This window comes from Siphateles boraxobius, unplaced genomic scaffold (genome assembly GCF_051911475.1).
Source record: "Siphateles boraxobius isolate OS27281-9 unplaced genomic scaffold, OSU_SipBor_1 3, whole genome shotgun sequence".
Lineage (NCBI taxonomy): Eukaryota > Metazoa > Chordata > Actinopteri > Cypriniformes > Leuciscidae > Siphateles > Siphateles boraxobius.
In genome coordinates, this window is record NW_027508919.1 from 12,680,142 (window position 1) to 12,701,299 (window position 21,158).

The following is a 21,158-nucleotide window of genomic DNA, read 5'->3' on the forward strand; positions in this document are numbered from 1 at the left end:
TAAGTATAAGCAATAATATAAAAATATGTATCTTTCATCCATTTGATTGTAAATGCATGGATTTTGAACCATCTGCAGGTTTGTGATGTAATATAGCAGGAAGAAGTGCTATAATCATCCATCCACTGATTTTTTTGTGGGCAGGGAGGTGTAACAGAGCAGCCCAGGAGGGATAAAGTTCATGAATAAGTAAAGGTATAAGAAAATACAATGCCACTCTGATTTCATGGTTGCTCCCCATGTCCCATTTGTTCCTTGAGACTCAGCACATTTCTGCCTATCCTCCCAGGATGATCAAAACACATTCTAATTAGCACCGCCCTTGATGGAGGTGGATGGTAATGGATGAGACAGGAAAGTCGAGAGCTCCTCTGCCCAGAGGGAAGCTCGGCCTGGGGAGGTAGGCCATGACCGCTTCTGACCTTTACCTGGGCAACATATTTTTTACAGGCTGACTAGCACAGATGTATTAAGGGATGCAATCATGTGTGTCAGGAAGCAGTGGCTAGTCAACATGGGATATCTAGCACATATCTCCTATCCACACTTTTTTAAGCGAAAACCTGGATTATGTTGCTGAGGTGCATAAAATATTGAACACATTATAAACAAAACCCCTTACGTGGCTCTGCACTGCCAGGAGAGATGAAGAATTGCCGTCATGATTATCTTGAAGGAAAATGTCATGTCAAATCAAAATTGCCTTCTAAAACCCCCCTTGAGCAGTGGATAGATTACATACAGTGAGAACTGAACAAGACTGGAGGGGGAGAAAATAAATAAATGCAGATGGAGATAGTGAAAGCATGTAAGACAAACATCCTTCTGAATCACATTAACAGATTCAAGCAAATGCCAAATTGTGACTCAAGCTTAAATTATACACGAGATGATGCAATTATCATTGATCAGCAAATAGTTGCTGTTTCAGTTTAAATTTGTCAAGACAGTATTCGATATTGGCATTAGGATTACAATGATAAAATACAGGGTGGTTAGCTTTGGACAAAAGGTAAAGTGTTCTGTAATGTTATTTAAGCTGAGGTCAGATCAGAAGGGCTCAAAAATAAGGGTGGCCCATAGTCAGTCGACAGAACTGTCACATGCCCTATTTGGCCAGTACATTGCTCTAGTCTACATCATGCATTAGGTAAACAGTAAATGTTTTCTCTGATATACTAAACATTGCCGCTGCCAATTGCGTGAATTAAGCTTGTCAACAAGGTAATGTTACCAAGCTGGCAAACATACTTAGGTTTTGTTGAAATGGCAAAAATGGCTTGTGACAGTTATCCTTACGCATTGTAAGGTAGAATGCATTGACAATTAAAACACAATCAGCTGGTTGCAAAAATCGGTATCGGCTGATTAAAGTAATTATTTTCACTATCAGCCACCGGTTAAACAGCCAATGATCAGGGCTGATTATATCCTGTCAATCAAAAGGGGGTGGAATAAACGTGTCAGACTGTACATACCATGAAAATCTCTCTTGTGTTGAATTCAGGGCTGTCTAAGTCGAACAGTTAAAGAAAAATGCAAAGTTATAGCAGTTTCTATTTGACCCTATGAATCACTTGTAGGTCAAGGTAGATTTGCCATGTCCGTGGTTTTTCCCTATACCAAACATTGTTTGTAGTGCACCTCCCATCCAATAAACGCAGAGAGCTTTGTTACTTCTGATAAGAAACAGTCTCAGCTTTCAAATTCTGTTTTGATGCTCTTAAATGTAAAGTGTTGGATCACTGTAGCGTATCTTTGAGCGTGAGTCTTTTCTTCCACTTTAATACAAGTTATAGCATAAAAATAAAACACTCATGGACATAAAATGTATGAGGAACTTTCCAGAGGAAAGTTATCCAATGTTCACAGTTTGTTAATTAGCTATAAAAAACACTAGAGATGAGCGTATTTAAAGCAAGTCCACTTTAAGCTATTATGCCACCCTGGAACCAGCTTCCAGAAGAGATCAGAAGCCCCAGCCACATTCAATTCCAGCCTCAAAACATATTTTACACAGTTTAGCTGTGCATTTACTGAATAAGTGCTACTGTATGCTAGACTGATTGCACTCTATTTAGATTGCGCTTTTTATTCTATTCATAACTGTTTTAATACATTTTAAATCAATTTTAATCAATGCCTTCCTATGCACTTGTTTATGTTTATTTTATGATTCTTTTTTTTAATCTTTTTTATGTAAAGCACTTTGAATTACCATTGTTTATGAAATTTGCTATTATTTAAATAACCTTGCTTTGCCTTGCCTATTTACTGTTAATTATGTATGTTTAATAAGTTTGCCATGAAGACTAGTGTTTATGAAAACGACCTTATGTGCAAATTGAGTTTTACAAACATTTCAGTTTTTATTTTAGTGCATTTATTATATTTGAAAATAAATATTAGTCGGTAATCGGCTATCTGCATTGACAGAGAAATGTAGTATCGGTGCATCTGTAGAATTGTATGACGTGGCTAATGGAAATGTTAACATGGCAAATACAAATCTGTCAGCAGAAAGAAAGAAAGAAAGAAAGAAAGAAAGAAAGAAAGAAAGAAAGAAAGAAAGAAAGAAAGAAAGAAAGAAAGAAAGAAAGAAAGAAAGAAAGAAAGAAAGAAAGAAAGAAAGAAAGAAAGAAAGAAAGAAAGAAAGAAAGAAAGAAAGAAAGAAAGAAAGAAAGAAAAATTTACTGTCGAGCCGTGATCCCACAAAAGAATTTGACTTTCTTTATCTCGGACTCTTTCTCTTTGTTCTCCACTATCTTTGTGGATATATAAAGGTTTGGGACTGAGGGAGAGGTATTCTGCAGTGACCAATCAAGGCAGAACTGAAAGGAGAGACAAAAACTTTCTCAAGCAAATCAGGCAGAACTGATTGCTCTTTTCAATCAAGTATATTAAGAGTGCCAGTTCCGACATTTGTAGATGGATATGTGATTACTACATGTGTGTGCGCACTGCGCATCCTTTTGGAAAAAATCTTGATGCAACAGGAAGAAATCACCTGATTTGGTCTTCACTCATGTGTGTTGGGGCAAAGTACACTGCCTGAGAGCAGAGATCCCGCAAGAGCATAGGACGTGTGATGGGAAGCTTAGCAGAAGACTATAAGAAGATCCCGTTGTATGATCAGAGTGTCTGGGCTTTGCACAAAGCTCAAACAGAGTTCAGCAGGGTGTAGAGCTGTGCTCCTGTGGGCACTGGCACATTGGGACAGCATAGGGTCTGCAGTGCACCAGTGCTCTTGTGTTCTAGTGTGTAACTCTGCCTGCCTAAAAAGCCGCTTTGATGGGGAGAAAGGGATAAGGTGGTAGAAGTAGTATTCTTAAGAGACAACAAATATACTGTTCTTTGTGAGAAATATGGAGTGAGAGACAATAAAAGAGACAGAAAGCCCAAAGGTTAACTGAGCAGCAGAGAGGAGGGTGGAGAAGAAAAGCATGAACTTAAGAATAGAGAGGTAGCAGGAATTACAAAGAATGAGAGGTGGTGTCTAAATGTGGCTCAGGGTTAAGGTGAGCTGTGCAACTATGTTAAAAGAAGAAACAGATTCATGTTCTCTCACCACTTTGACATGAACAGAAAGGTCTCAAAAAAGATCAGTAGCCAAAGCTGAATTACTTATTCATGACTGCTTCAACACTTAACCAGGTGGGACATCTGTATGCGTTACATGTAAGATAGCATTCAAAAGCCTAATAAATAGGCTAGCCTTCAGAAAAAAGAAAAATATATCTTTTTTTTTAATCATATTTAATATCCCATTTAGCAAAATTGGCTTTGATGTACAGTAATAGTCAGAATTTATTGTTTACGCTATATAAAATGAATTATGTTTATAGTGAAGTTAATTGAAATATAATGATATTTAATTCATTCATATAATTAATATAATTAATTAACACATTCATTATTAACACATATAAGCAGGGTGACATTTCTCATCACTCTATTGAACTAAATCAGAGCTAGGAACTGCTTAACTGTCATTCTAAATTAGATAAAGACCATGGACAAAGAACTGATTCTCTTTGAAATGTCTCTCTACAAATCATTAGCTTTGTGCATTCTTTCAGCCATCTACCTTGACATAGATACCGCTGGTCTATTCAACATTGGCCGCATCCTTCACAAAAAAGCACTGAATTAGTTTTATTAGATTAGATAAGCAATTAGGTAACTAACAAAGTAAATAAAGCTCAAGGGCTTCAACCAAACAGTTCCAAATGGAATTAAAGACAAATTAGCTTATTGACAGGAGAAATTACGCCACTGCCGGGATACGCATGCCTGTATTTCTCCCCTGACAGAGACAAACAGAGACAGATATTTCATGTGGCAATAATACAGAAGATTATAGCATTCACTGAGGGTCTTCATTTCCAAATCTGTTTGAAATGAATGAGAGTTAAGAAACCAGATATTTAAATTCACTGAAATCTCTCTCAGCATAGTGGGAAGCACTAAAGCTCTTAATCACTGCAAGCCATAATAAGAATCCATTCCACAATGTCAGAACGGCTGTGCGAGACTACGCCACCATCCCTGCTAAGCTACCTCCCCATTTGGACTCTTAACCTTTCCTGTCGGCCATACTGCGGAGCATATGGGCCCCTTGCGCTTCATTATAGTTCCTTCATCAACCCTCAGAACTGCTCTACACCATTCTAATGAAACTTGTCTATTCATAGTAATGGAAAAAGCTGGATTTACACATAGCAAAAGGATTAAGAAAGGCTCTATGTCCATTAAATAGTTTTATTTCGTTCTCTGCAAAAGCTCTAATTATAGTCCACGGGGCCAATTGTGTCCAGTCTCCTGGGTTGATCCCTCTAACATTAGTTCATCTAATTCAAGCCATAAAAAGTTTCAAAGCTCACGGCTTAAAAGAAGACCACAGGAGAAAACCAATAAAGGATTTGACGAACACCATAAAGCAGCGTGATTTAGATAGATGGAGTGAGGTATATATTGTATATGAGAGTAAATATCTCAAGGTCACACCGACAGAACCCCATATTTTTCCAAAGGACACAGCTGATATCTGCCGATCAGGAGTGATAATGTCTTCACAACCCAAAGCTGGTTGTTCAATTAACCAGGCTTAACACATTTAAAGGGAAATCTGTTGGATTGAACACGATAACAGCTTATGGGAGGGAAGAAATAAAAGGATAGACTTCTGGATCAAAATAAAGCACATCTTTATCTAGCCTGAAACAATCATGCAGCTAAACCGAATTACATGGCATTATTGCAGAGTCTTCCAAACTGACACTAATAACGCATCACAAACATGCCAGAAAATTGAGTCATTTTACAGAAAAAATTAAGTTACCAGCAAACGGATTGAATAGGTAGAAAGAATTATCTAAATAAGAACATCTAAATAAAAATCACTTTTTTTTTCTAACAACAATAACTCTCTGTATTCAACTTAATTACATCTATTGTAGTGGCAGCTATTGTAGTGGGTATTATGAACTTTGTTAAATTTGCTGTTAAGGAACACTGGATCACCAATAATAATACACTGACTGGTATGCATTTTTGTAGAGAGGGGAAACAAATTCACCATCTAATATGATTAATTTTCATTATGTCAAGCACTGCAACTGTATCAGTGTCCTTTTTGGACCAGTGTTTTTTTATTAGTCTTGTAATATACTACAAAATACTGCTAAGATCATAAATGCAAATGTTTTCAGACAAAGCATAATTATTATTATACACAATTATTTTGAGCTCCACTTGACAATTTATACTGCCACATGAATGACTTCAAAATAAATTGTAATTGACATTTAAAATAGCAATAATAACTATTTACCCTTGCTGGCACTTTCAACATGCTCAAGCTCATCAGGGAACTTCAGGATCTCAGCATACTTTTCTTCACATTTCTCGGCCAGGAAATGCAGAAGAGTTGTATTCTGATCTGTTGACTTTGTGTCACGAAGCTGTGGAGAAAAAGATTGATATGAGTTATGAAATTGCATTTAGTTGCACAGATAATATATTAATTTTGTCATAGATGAACCATTTAAAAGTAAACCAGAACTTTTAACAAACTCTTCATGTATGTAATCAGACACATATTCATTCAGCTGATTCACATACACAAGATGGAACACAGCATAGATAGATAGAACGATAGATAGAATGAAAAATAGAAAGATAGATAGATAGAAAAAAGGAGGATTGCATGATATATGCATGTGTCGATAGCACTTTACGATGTTTGCACAGACATTTGACAAATATGTGTCTCAATAAAGTTGAAATTGGCTGTAGCAGAGTGCACAGAGACATATTTTCCCCTGTTCACTAATTTACCGAGTTTAATTTGAAAAGGGGCTTTCTCCCCTAAACCACAACCATTCTTTGTACAGGATTAAGGTGACATGAACAAAATGAAATATTTAGATCAATTCACACTGCTAAAACTCTTGCTGCGGGCCGATTCCGACGAAAAAGGTGCATGATGTTTTTATACAGAAAGAACCGAGTTCCCCTGGCGACATAAATCTATTGCTTGAGAACTAGAAATGATAAACCAAACATGTAGCCATGTTGCTCTTTCTCTCCCTCTCCCCTCCATTTGGAGGGCCATGGCTGCAGGCCCACATTAAGCAGTGCACTGGGGCTGGGTGACCTCTTCACCCTCTCAGACTCAAACAGATTGTTTGCTGTCAAGCCTAGACTCCAGGAAGGCTGCTTTCGCACAGAAGATGGCTGCTGAGTCCCGCAGCAGAGCCGGGGAAGGCAGAATGAATCCTCAAGCTGGACTGCACAGCAGATGTGATATTAACCTTTACACAAACTGATGGCAAACTTACGACAGCTGGCACACTTCCCCGCTACACATAATGTCTCCCATAGATTTTCTCTTCCAAAATGTCTCTGCGGATACATGGTTGAGGAATTGGTTTTCTGCTAGAAAAATGTGACAGGCCCAATGAGGTAAATTAATAAATGGATGCAGTCTTTTGCCTCTTTTCTCTTCATAAATTGTAATCGGTGTGTTTGTCTTAAACAAATGAGACAGGAGCATCAGACCAAATGTAATAAAAAAAAGTCAAAAGAAAACAAATATCAAGCATTACAACAACACCGATTGCATGTGTGATTATTTAAAGGTGATGTGGTGGAAAACAGGAATGTCATTCTCTTTTGAAACAGAGGAATTTTCATAATGTAAAGTTTGCCCAGTCTATGCAATTATGTGGAAACTGCAAAAATTACTTATTTATAATGTTTGTATCAATATTTAATATATATATATATATATATTTCTAAATGAGTTGTTTTCACAGCTTATTAAATAAACTATTTATATAAAATAAATTTTTTTAATTAAATGAAAAAAAAGTTGAGGTAGCTTCTCAAAAATAAAATAAAATACATTTCTGTGAACTATTGGGGGGGGGGTCCCTGGAAAATGTGTATAGAGTATACATGCTTATAGACCACTATCAGAAATTGTGTATCTTTGAAAAGTAACAATCTGTCCATCCAAAGGTAATAATTCCCTTACTCCATCTCGTCTGTCATCTAAGAATTTAACAGATTAAAGGGTCACTCCACCTCTGGAAAGATGAATATGTATTTAAAATGGGTAATATATGTAGAAGAAATGTGAAATAATTTTTGAATTTGGAGCTTTCTAGACTGAGAAAAGACAGAAAATGTATTTTTGGCTTATGTGGATGAAAGACAACAACTCCCAGAATGCACTTCCTTCGCTGCCCTAGGAGGCCACGCCTACCGGTAACAGAGCACAGTAGTTAAACAACAAGTCTAGGCTACTAGTGCGTCTCCGTGAGTCTGCCCGAAAATGTGTTTCGAGATCGGCCAAAATGTCCGGGATTCGGCTTTTGCGTTCTACAGTCGCCATTCATCATGTTTACTGTGGCGAGCAGGACGAGTGAAGGCTTTGTGGAGAACGACGCGAGGCCGGTGGCGTGATTACTGATGAGCGACACCTGTGAGTCGCACCAGTCTCGTATCTCTCACGGAGGAGCGGGAATTTTCTTAGCAATGTTAAAATGCACATCAACTGATCACTTGTTTAGCGTTAATGTAAACACTACATTCAGATTCACCAATCAGAATGAATTCAGTTAGATTGAAACAAAATTTGTGCATGTAAACAATGAATGGCGACAGCAGAAAGCAAAAGCTGAATCCCGGACATTGACGGCCGGACATGTCTGGGAAAAAGAGGACGGTAACCCCTAAAGTTAATACTCAGCTTTCTCCACAGAACAAGAGCCTGCTAGCTTACCTTCCAAAAAAGATGGCTGACACTATGTGTAATCCCAATCCTCCATAATGCATCCGTCTGCGTATTCAGTACCTTCGTCCATATTTTCAAAAAGTTTCTGCCGGTGAAATCAAACGCACTGGCACTGATCTGTGATTGGTCTGTTAGCGCATTAGGTCCAGCCCCCTATGGGCGGGTTTGAAAGGGTGAGTTCTAGTGCTTGTAGTCTTTACAGAAATCCGCCTGTCTTACACTTCCTCCTACAATGACGTAAAATGATGATTTTTGCGTCATTGTAAGAGGAAGTGAAAAAGGTAAATAGAGGATTTCTCTCGTCTCAGGGGAAAATGAGAGAGTGTTGCACGACCATTCAATAGTATAACTGTGTTTCTAACAATGGAAAGCTTAATGCAGATGGGTGGAGTGACCCTTTAAGAAAGTGCTTACAGTTTTGTTTGTAAAGGTGAGGGTGGAAAACGTTCATGTACATCTAGACTGTTTTTGCCACAATAACATTTGACTTACACCTACAAACCTGACCATCAGGCTGCCAAAGTTGACAGAATCCCTGACTGACCATCTGCCTGGTCGAGAGTGGATGCCAATGTTTCATTTAATAGCAGGCAGAGATGAGATAAGCCTCCTCTGCCGAACAGCTGACAGGAGTCTCTCTCCCCTGCTGCATTCCATTACGGCCCATCCCATGTACGTGGCCGTCTTCTCTAATGATCTAGGATTACTTAAATGATATGCACACCAAAGGATTCATTTATCATTTTGAGATGCAAAGAAAGGCAATATATTAATCTAAGCACATCGTGACGTATAATTACCTATTCAATGGGGTCTAAGAGATCAATAAAGCTTTTAGCCCTACAAGGCCTTTGTATCCTTTTCAAAGTGAGAAAGCCTTCCAGAGATTAAAAAGCAATTGTTTCCAGGTAGGATGAATTGCTGTGAGCTCAGACTAGAGAAGTCACAATTGATTAGTCCATTAGGGAAAGCATAATTTAGCCTCTTGCTTTACAGCCCGTTTAGTGGTATTTATCTATTTATCAGGAAGCGCGATTGCACACTTTTCTGTATCGTCCACAGTCCACACTTGAGGAATCCTAGCAAAAAGTCCAGCAAATAATCTGTGAATTATTATCGGAATTTCCTGTGGAGTGTTTTCATTCGAAAATGCCACTGTGTTCCAGCATCCATTAGATAAATCACTTCCAATTTCTCCCTGAGAGATTGGCAATAAATGAGAGCAGACACAGAAACATGCCTCAGCTGCAATCTCCAATATAATACAACACACGCAGCACCTTACAGAGTCTCGCTGCTAAAGATGAGGAAAGGAAAACAAAAATGAGAAGAAAAAACTAAAAAAAAAACTAAAACCAGATCCTAAATGCTGGTTTATTTTCTTCCAGAATGACCCTTTCTTATACGCAGCTGGCTGTCTAAAATCAATATTGGTTTACAAGGATTGGAACAAAAAGAGCATGGAAAAACAACAAGAAATCCAAGCAAACAAAAACAGGTCTTTTTTCTCTCTCACTTTAACCGAGACAGAACCCACACCACACTTGCACGTCCTTTATAAGGAGTACAACGTTTGCTGTCGTTGCTGTGGAAGCTGTTGCTACACATTCCAGAGTACCATTCATGCGGAATTTAAAGTAAATGCCTTTGCAAATGATCTCCAGTTTGATCTACATCATTGCTTTCCTGTGTGTGAATTAAAACGGACGTACCACAGTTAAGGTAAAAGTAATTGTGAAGGCTCCAGTGCAGATATCAAAACAGGGGCAGTTGCTTTTGCACTGCCGACACTGCATCCGAATCCTAATGTTGTTTTCTTTATTTAAACAGAATTAAGTTTTGCACCCGTTCAGCCACGGGGTGTTTACCAATCAGCCCGCACTGAGCCGCTAACGCGCAGAACAGCGGCAGAGCAGGCGGAGAGATAATGCACTTTAAAGGCTTTGCCATCCGACGCTGACGACCTCAGCATGCGCACTGCATGCCTGCCTCCTCTGATTTACACAGCTATCACAGGAAACAAGCCACGCACAGTCTATGTCTTTTAAGAGAGGGGAAAAAAACCTCAACCTTAGAAAAACGAAAACATTTCCTTCCCACACGTTAACTTCATGCTACTTTTCTTTGATTTCTATTTGAAGTTTTAAATTATAGCATAATGATACCAAACTATTAATGTCTTCATGATGCCACAATCAGGTTGATTGAATTTTGAGATTGATGAGTCTGATCTGGACTCTATAATTGGGAGTAAATAATACATAATCAGTAGTGCTATAAATCAACAGTTCATAAATTAGAATAATGTTGTCTTTATTTTTGTCACCTTATTTATTCTTTTATTCGCTCTCAATCATAATGAAAATCACAATAAACTCTTAACAAGAATAAGTTTCTCAAACACCCACATAAACAGTTGATAAACTACATGTTGCCTATAACTGCAGTATTTAAATGACAAGAAACCTGGTCAGAATAGGTCATTTTTACTACATCACAACTAATGCAATTTTCAGACTGACGCCGCATATGCAAATGTATGAAACAAATTTAATACATTTTCAGAAATTTTCTGAAAATGTATTTCACTTGTTTCACACATATACAGATGACATATGACTAACGCAATTCCAAAATCCATTTATTTGCAGAGAAATTGATTTTGGAATTGCATTAGTTATTTATATCTCAGATTATTAAAGCATATTACTGAACTATTTGGTGCTCACTGCTCCAATCTATATAAAGCTGTTTTGCACCTTGAAACTGTGTGCAATATGACTGTCCTCCAGTAATGTTGAAAGATTTAAGTGGCAGTTATTATTGCCAGACTTTCAGTGCTAATCACATCAGCTTAATGGCCAGTGAAGGGAATACCAAATGAGGGCGAATATGTAATGACTGCCGCAAAATCCGAGGCCGCAATAATTGACATGGACATGCGAGGAACATTATATTGGTCTCATTTTCAATGGACATGTATTAACAAGGTTCATTTCACGAGAGCCTGCATAATGCCCTGAAAATTGCCAGCAATCCAGCCACAAGGGTTTTCGTGAAAGGCATGTTCAATTGATGCTCAATCTTTTTGTGAATATCATATTTAAAGATTCTATTTTTTATAGATATTTATTGGCTACAGCCGGACCTCTCATCTACAGAGGGAAAGTAATGTGACTATAACGACACCTTGGTGACACTTGTTGCTATGGACAATGGCTGTTATACCTCCTGTAGCGGAGAGGAGCTCACTGTGGATTGTTTGGCAGGAGTAAACTCTACTAACCTCCACCAATCTCCATATGACAAGTACGACAAAACAAGAAACACATCGGAATGAATGACAGGGGCATGTTAAATCAATCTCATGTGAATAATTACCAAGGGATGGGTGGGTTGGAACGAGAATAGAGAGGGAGGGCAAGCGCGAGCGTCTGCCGGTGTCTCTACGTCAGTGTACCGGCAACTTGTACCGTAATCATTCCCCACTGTGACTGCACTGCTGCTGGAGACGCATGCTGCGAGAGCTAATTAGCACAGCCCTCCACACTGTGTCCGTTCCCTCTCACACACCCCGCAGCCAAGCTTCCCCACATCCCTTTCACACGTGTGGGGATGCAACACGCTCACACTTTCATTAGATGGGGATCAATCATCTGCTCACATTGGGTAATCACAATTTAATTTCATGCATTTCAAATTTTAATTTGTTTATTATTATGCCCCAAACTGTCATTACATAAAGCCGCTACTGTGCCAGTTTGTTTTTATCTGCTAAGTAAGATCAGCACTAAGCAGTGAGAAAGAGGTGAAATAAAGACAATCTGGGTACAGTTTCCAATGCAATGAAGAAGCAGAAGTCTGAGGTCTTAGGTTTGCATGATTCAACTCATGGAAAATTACAAACAAATACTCTGTGCCAAAACATGGTGAGCTGCCTACAGAAGTAATATTTTAAGGCACAATCGGAGGCACAATCCCTATGGGCAACTTAATTATACTGCCTACTAATATATTCTTTGGCCAAAAATATATCCCAGAATGCATTGTGACACATATTATACTATAACAAAAAACATTCAATTGATTTCAACGATATCATTACACTATGTAGCCATCTTCATATATATATATATATATATATATATATATATATATATACTGTAGGTATGTACGTCCCTATTCCCACATAATTAGAATGTGTATTACAACTTTATAGTTAGTTGCTTTTATAGTTGACATCCTTCGGTTGAATGGCCCTTTAAAATGTAGCTTCCAAGGAATGTCTTTATTTATACCCTGTAAAAGTGAGAGGGTTAATAAGAGATACATAGAGGGCAAAAATGGCCCTTTAAGAGGTGAAATACAGAGGTTTTAGGTGATTAACCAGTCTTTAATTTTATCAGACAAAACCGTAAGCTGATTAGCACAGTGAGGTGAAACCTATTGACATAATAGAAACAGTGCACATGGTGGGCAGAAATGCAGCCAATAATTATGTGAATAGTGGACAACACAGTATGAAGCCCTGCTGAGAGAAAGAGAAATAGGGAGAAAGAGAAAGAGAAAAAGAAAGAGAAAGAGATTTCTATCAAATTAGTGAAGCAGATATACTTTGGCACATCAGTTATGTCATCTTCTCTGGCAATCTTGTTTGAAATTGAATAATCTAATTTACTTTAAGTTATGATGTTCCACTAATTTTCCAGTCAAGGCACTTTCATTTTCTTACTTCCAAGCCTCCTTTCTCTTGTTCTTCTATGCCTGTGTGATAACGCTGATGTTTGTTAAGTTCCCAGACATACACTGAACAAAATTATAAACACAACACTTTAGTTTTTGCCCCCTTTTTTACATAGACTGAATTCAAAGATCTAAGACTTTTTCTATGTAAAAAAGCCAATGTCTCACAAATCTGTCTAAATCTGTGTTAGTGAGCACTTCTCCTTTGCCGAGATAAACTATCCACCTCACAGGTGTGGCATATCAAGATTCTGTTTAGACAGCATGATTATTGCACAGGTGTGCCTTAGGCTGGCCACAATAAAAGGCTACTCTAAAATGTGCAGTTTTATCACAGCACAATGCCACAGATGTCGCAAGTTTTGAGGGAGCGTGCAATTGACATGCTGACTGCAGGAATGTCCACCAGAGATGTTGCCCGTGAATTGAATGTTCATTTCTCTATCATAAGCCGTCTACAAATGGCATTTCAGAGAATTTGGCAGTACATCCAACCGGCCTCACAACCGCAGACCGTGTGTAACCACACCAGCCCAGGACCTCCACATCCAGCATCTTCACCTCCAAGATCGTCTGAGACCAGCCAGCTGGACAGCTGCTGCAACAATCGGTTTGCATAACCAAAGAATTTCTGCACAAACTGTCAGAAACCGTCTCAGGGAAGCTCATATGCATGTTCGTTGTCCTCATCGGGGTCTCGACCTGACTGCAGTTTGTCGTCGTAACCGACTTGAGTGGGCAAATGCTCACATTCGATGGTGTCTGGCACTTTGGAGAGGTGTTCTCCTCACGGATGAATCCCGGTTTTCACTGTACAGGGCATCCCATGAAAGTGCGTATCTATAGCACAAATTTTATTTCTTGTGCCATTTACGCCAAAAATATTTTTTGCGTGCATATGATATGCCGTTTTCACGTGCATATGATATGCACTTTATGGCGTGTAATACGCACGCACTCCACACCCCTAATCCTACCCAAGGGGTTTACAGTGCGTATCATGCACACAAAAACTATTTTTGGCATATAAATGGCACGAGAAATAAATTTAGTGGTATAGATACGCACTTTAATGAGATCGTGTTGTACAGTATGTTCCCACCAGTCCTGAGATCTCTCTCGCATACAATGACTGAAGCACATGCGCAGGCTGAAATGATGACCCTTTTCATCCTCCTCTGCCTCAAAATCATGGTGATGTTTGGCGAACTTTGCATATATCGCAAAGGTAGCATCAAGCATATTTTGCGTTTGTCCATCTGTCCAAGAACCCCCTTTAAGCATGCGCTATGTTTCAGATAGTATGTAAAGTGTAAACGCATAAATCGCAAATGGGTCACAATTGAAAGAACGTGTAAACGGACGTTCAAAAAATCGAATATGGGTACATGTAAATGAGGCCATAGTGAGTAAAACTGAGACACATTAGAGAGGCTACTATATTTGACAAAAAGACAAATAAAAAAATTACAAAAGCATCTAAGGGGCAATGGGAATATAATAATAATATTTAATTAATTGAAGCTTGTTGCGGTACCTCTTGGCCATCCAATTCTGTCATGAGCCTGGACTTGGGCTGCCAATAGGAAAGCCAGAAGAAACTTTTTATGAGGATATTGTAATAGTAATTGTGCAAAATTGTTTATTTTTCCATAGAGGTACAATGTCTGTGTTTTTGAAGGTGCTCAGTTATAATAAGAGGGAGAATGATAGAGAAACAGAGAAAGATAGCCTGTCTAGTTCATATACTTGAATGCACCCAATCCGACCATTTCAATATTCGTTGAAGTATGTTGAAGAGTTCCACGGAATAACAATCAACCTCCATCGAGACATCCGAAAGATATAAATCCTCAAGAACAATTAGCTAATAACAGACATGAGAGGCAACGGGGACCAAGAAATCTCAGATCACCTAAAGGACTGTCATCTCTGATTGCTCAATTACACATTTTGCCAAAGGACCTTCAGTTTACAGGCATTGATTGTGCATAGATCTTCACAGCAGTAGTTTGTGTTTTTATTTCAGTCAAGGAAACTATGGGAAAGTCACACTCTAGCACACAGCAGCTGAGGGGCATGGAAGAAGAAAGAGATACCAAGATGCTGATGGCGACTGGCGTATTTTGCCTACCAATGGCAGACAGCCTGGACTAGAACGGTAGCCAATAGACTAATCTAAAAGCTCAGAGCCTGCCATGAGGCAAGTTTACTTAGTAAGAATGACAATTGAAAATCAGAGGGTCTCAGGCTATACCTCTGGCAGTTTTGGGGGTGGGGAGCGAGGTAGCTCAGAGAGTTCATTTGTCCATGAGCTCACCATCCATGCCATCTGTGAGAAAGACAACCGGCACTGGGAGAATCTCTAACAAGCTGAGAAATGAAGCATAGATACTGTGAACATGTATGAGGGAGAATAGTCTATCTATTCGTCTTTCTTCTTTTCAATCTACAAGCTGTCAACATAAACATTGAAATTACTAAATGGTGCCAGCTGAACACATTTGATCTGTTTAACAAAGTGGAAAAATTGTAAAAGACTTAAACAAGCCAAAATAAAGGTTCACTTTTCATAAACTCTTCTGACATCTCTACTGGAAAGTATCATGCTTAAACAACCCCAAAAGCAGAGGGCAAATCCAGATTTAATGAATATTATCTGTAATTTAACACATTTTCATGCTTGTAGCTTTGAAAGGGGCTTTGCTGTGGAGTAAGCCTTTTCCCACATGGTTGATTTCATTTGAAGTTGCCATAATCTTTGTGTGCATTCCTCAGAGTCTACCTTTCCCGAAAAATGTCAAATATTCGCTACAAAAGTTACTTTTTTGAAAAGTATATGACAAGGAGTCAAGAATCCACAACAGAAGGTTACTTTCTACGCTCACACATACTGTAAGATTAAAGTTAACTGAAGCTTAAAAAAGCAGAGATACTTTGTGTGTCTCTGAGATGATGGTCAAAGGGACTGGATCTTCATAGATGGAAACACACTTCATACATGCCCCCCAAAATCCAGACACAGGCTTGGTTCAAATTTTCTTTTGATATATAGGCTAAAAAGAAGTGCATGAAACCACATATTCAGGATTTAGGCAGACCAAATGTTTAAGAGAAGTACCATTTAGCGGCCATTTAGCTTGATCAGGAAGGCAAAGTCCCCTTTAATATTTATAGTGGTTGTGGCCCAGAATTAAATAAAAACAAATCCTCATACATTATTATTTTTTTCTCTGTAAAACATGTTCTCTGCTGTTTAAAAATGTATTACATGTATTGAAATGTAATACAAATAAAGTTAACTGCTTTACAAAACAATGGGTTTACATATAGTGTGGTCTACACATTTTAACCACTCTGGCACTGAACATATTTTATACATGTTTGAATGGAGTGACTTCTGTGTTTAGAACTGCAGGAATCAGTTGACTGTTTGCCAGTGCCTGAACATTGACATAGAAGTGTTTGTCTAATAAGGAGTGTGAAAAGCTAGATTCTTAATTTACACACGGCAAACTGCTAAACTCACTGATGGTGGTGACTATAGTCAGCAGTTTCTTTTATAACACTAGATGTTTAAAGAAAAGTAGAAGGACTTAAACACGGGAGCAAATTTTTTTTCAAGGCAGTTCTGAGCGAACAGCAATGTTAACATGTAGGGTATGGACCAATCAGACACATACTAATTATTCATTATATACAAAGGTTTATGAAACTCCTCACACAGCCCAAATGAACAAACACAAGGGCAGAAACAGTGTCATGTTACAGGGCATGATAAGGAGATTTTACGACCTCCGAGGAATGTGGCCACATACTCAAGAGAGAGACTATGAAACAGAAACCCTCTTTAAAACAGACTTTGCTGCATTAATCATAGACTAACTGATCTATAAATGAACATGCATAAAACTGTGAAAGAAACAGTGTAAATGGTTTACTGTCTCGTGTACTATTAGGTATATATTATGGTATGTATCCTGGTATACAACCAACTAACGATCAATGTAACCTCACCTGTATCATGCCTCCTACCTAATTAATCCTCATTTAATGACTCACACTTTGATGTACATCACCTTCTTCTAGAATGCAGTGTGGATGTGTTATAGCTATCTGAGAATTAATGAAGGTATAATCATGCTAGGGACAAAGATCCGTAAATCAACTAAGAGCCACTTTCCCTCTCAGACATGTCACCTTTCTGATTGGTCGAGTTCAACCCTTAGGGGAGGATCTTTTCCAGGCCTTATTAGAGACATTCCACATGTGACCTCCCTCTCTTAGTTCTTTCATCCAGCCGCAACACTGTTCTGGTGATTCTGGGGAACCCCCTCCCCCTCCACGGGGGCCCCAGGGCCCAGCAGGCCTCGATCCAACCAGATATGGGCTCAGGCAGGAGAGAGATGACTCTCTCACAAAGAACCAAGGACAATCTCAAGAGTTTTGGAACAAAGACTCCAACCAACAACGACTCCAATCTCCCATCCTTCCGACTTCCTCACTTCTCCTGGGTGCTCGGCGTGGCCTCAACAGAGTCCCAGGCCTTGACCAAACCAGGCATGCGTTCCTGGAGAAAGAGACCGCTCAACCAACTTCCACTTGACACTGCCGGAACCATCAACGACTTCAATTTTCAACAACTTCAAGAATTGTTCCCATTACAAATGCAAGTATTCAATTCAATGAAATGTGAAAATGAAATTCTGATGGTTCTTCTCATAGACCCTCTTCCGGTTTCCAATTTCATCCTATCACTAACCTATTTATGTATTCATGTGTGTATGTTGTTTAGTTTATTTATATTCATATAAATATCTATATTTAGTTAATAAAACTTGTACATAATATGTAATTGGTTCTGTTTTGTTTGCAATACAAGTCACTTTACGATCACGGTTTTTGCTACTGGCTCAAAGTACTGTACAGGCGAAGAAATAATTATTCTTCGGTGGCCATGGAAGATACCCTTTTCTTAGAATAAATTAATAATCAAAAGAGTTAGTTGGAAGAACTGATTAATTGATTGTAATATTAATTCAGCCACATCAAGTTAATCCAATTAACTGACCCAAATATTTATAATTAATAATAACAAAATATTATTGATTATTAATATTTCCAAAAGCTGAGTTCTTTACAACATGTAAAAAAAAACTTCTGGAATATGCAAATAAGATCTACAGATGGTACCAAGTGTGACTGCGAGATTCACGGATCACGGGTCAGCCCATGACCGGCCCTCCCTGATGAGCTCGTTAGCAAGCTGAGGTCTGCCACGTAGGGGGCCATTTACTTGACTGAACTGATTGAGAATGTGGGCATTTCCCTTTGTTCATCAATAACTGCCCAATCAGTGCTCAAGCGAAAAGCAGTCTGCACTGCAGGCACTTCACTAATGTTCTGTAAATGTGAGTCTGTCCAAAATGAATGCAATTTTACTGAATCATTTGAGAGCTCAATTAAAAAAAGAGAGTGAAAGAAAGCAAAATACTTAAGGGAAGAAGAAGGAAGGAAGGGAAAAAAGGAAGGAAGGTAGGTATGCAATTTTGAATCATTAGACCGCTCAAATATAGAAATAAAACTAAGGGTTAATGAAATAAAAAAAGGAATGAAGGAAAAAGAAGGAAGGAAAAAAAACAAAACAAAACAAAGGAACAATACAACTGAACTAGAAGGAAGGAATTAAAATGTGAAGAAAACAAAGGGAAAGGTATGCAATACCACTGAACCATTAATCAGAAAAAAGAAAGAAAGACACTGATACAGTACATCAGGAAGGGGGCAAGGACTAAACATGTCTATGAAAGGCAGTGTATAGACATTACGTATTATTGGGCATAAACACAGAGTCAGAGAACAGCCGATGAGAGCTTTAGAGAGGTCTGACGACAGTGTGTTAGTCCGCTACTACGAGAGCCAAGGTGAGGTTTTATGATGAGGTCAGAGAAGATACCGCCAAGGACGAGCTCGGATGACCATTGGATCCTCTCCGTTCAACTGCCCATGCTCAGGGCAGGGTCACCCATCAGGGGTGTCCTCCCTCTGGGCCATAACACTATCCAAAACAGAGATGAGAAAAAAAAACTCAAAAGCTCATTCAAATGCCAACTAAGAACCAGACATACACTGGAATGAATTGAGTGCATAATTGCAGTGATAAACAAAAATATAACCGAGGAGCTGACAGAAAGAGGTGAAGGACTTCCTTATGAAAAGTGTGTGCGCATGCAGTAAACTTGCACCCTCATTTTTAATCAAATACCAATTTGCATGCAGACACACTTTAAGAGAAAGAGAGATGGTCATCATGGACTTGGATGTTTACGAGCATGAGTGTGTGGTGGTACTGGGGTGTTTTAGAGAGTGGTGTAAAAGTGAACGTTGATTAAAGCTCACACTATAAAACTGTTCAATGAAATTGACGCATCTTTTTAAAAAAATACTAGTGTTAAACTGTAATTCAGTGGTCTTTGGAAACGCAATTTGTCTGTGCTTAAAAGTAAATAACAGAAAATTGTGAAAAGTGAAAACAACCATTCAGCTATGCCACAACTGGCTCTAGCTTAAACCCCTGTGGTTGGGACACCTGTGTCCCAGCAGCATCTGGGACACCTCCGAATAGATGACAAGGCCAGCAAAGAGATGTAACTAAGAGTGACGGTGTAGTTCTGGCTGCATGGGAACACCGGCAGGGGGGTGGCTGTCTTTCATAGCAGGACCAAATGGCTTCGCTATCCAAATCAGCTTGTGAAACACACAGCCAGATGTCCATCTTACATACACAACAAAAGCAGTTACAGCTTTCATACACATTCTGGTAACAGTTAAAATGATTTCAGTAGGGAGGCATACCTGCCAGCTCTACAAATAACCTGTGAAACACAACTAACAGTACTAGACTAGATGATATTTTGAAGAATAGCATACTGTCATTTGGTGTAGAGTAGTCAAGTTTGTCAATAACTTTCAATAATCACTAAACCGGTCCCACTTTATATTAAGTGGCTTTAAGTATTATGTACTTAGGTTAAAAAATATGTACAATGTACTTATTGTGTTCATGTTGTATTGTAAAACACTTTTGCTGCTATTGAGGTGTGATACGGGTAGGGTTAGGGGCTGGTGTGGTGGTATGTGTAGGTTTAAGGGTGGGTTAAGGTGTAAGGGAAGGGTCAACAGTGTAATTACAAATGTAATTACATTAATTAATTACAGCTGTAATTACATGCATGTATTTTTAAAATATAAGTACAATGTAAAAACATGTATGTACACAATAAGTCCATTTTTATCATATTATTAGTTTCAATGTAAGTGCATAGTACTTAAAGCCACTTAATATTAAGTGGGACCACTAAACCCAAGACAGCTATTGCACCTAACAGGCATTTCATGACGATTTCAGCTTCAGTTAAAAACAGCTACTACTTAAACATGTTACTATTTTACTATTTGTTATTTAGCACATGCTTTGATCCCGAGGTTAAGTGTGCACCAGCCTTGCTCAATAGCTCTGGACTCGTACCCGGAAGGTTGAAGGTTCAAATCACCATCACCATTGTGCTTAAGCTTGAGCAAGACACTTAAGGGGCAATGTGCCTGTAAGAGGAGTGTTCCAAGTTGCTTTAGATAAAAGTATCTGCCAAATACCAAGTAGTGCAGTAGAAGCTTTTTGGTCTGGTTCTCAACAGATTGTAGATTCAAACCCCTTGCGATCCATGAGTTATTACCATTTCTACTAAGTTCTCTTTTATCTTATTTTGAATGCAATGTAGAACTTGGCTGTTTCTTAATTCTAAGAACGGAAAGAACGGACTTGCATTCTCGTGGAGACCAGTCTTGCTAAGTTACATTGAAAAAACAAACATGGAAGGATACAAGGACACAGAATGCATTTTTGTGAGAATTGAGATGTGCTGTGATATTGTTTCTCAACTGATCGTTCAGCACATATTAGGCAGTGGGACAGCAACATCCAATGCACAACAAATAACACATAACATCACAGGCATATTAAAATATTTACTTACATTATTGTTATTTTTTATATATTTTTATTGTCCATGAGTATTTGTGTAAATTAATATGTATATTTAATGTTATGCTTTGT

At 38.5% G+C, this 21,158-nt stretch overlaps 1 protein-coding gene across 24 annotated transcripts in view; it reads right to left on the reverse strand.

Annotated features, from left to right (window-relative positions):
• The window catches only part of diaph2 (diaphanous-related formin 2), a 474,147-nt gene that overhangs the window by 145,776 nt on the left and 307,213 nt on the right, over positions 1 to 21,158 (reverse strand). For all 24 annotated transcript variants that reach the window (XM_077247876.1, XM_077247896.1, XM_077247898.1 and 21 more), the window contains one exon: positions 5,834 to 5,963. In XM_077247876.1, coding sequence (XP_077103991.1) covers positions 5,834 to 5,963 — 130 coding nt within the window. The remainder of the gene's footprint in view (positions 1 to 5,833; positions 5,964 to 21,158) is intronic.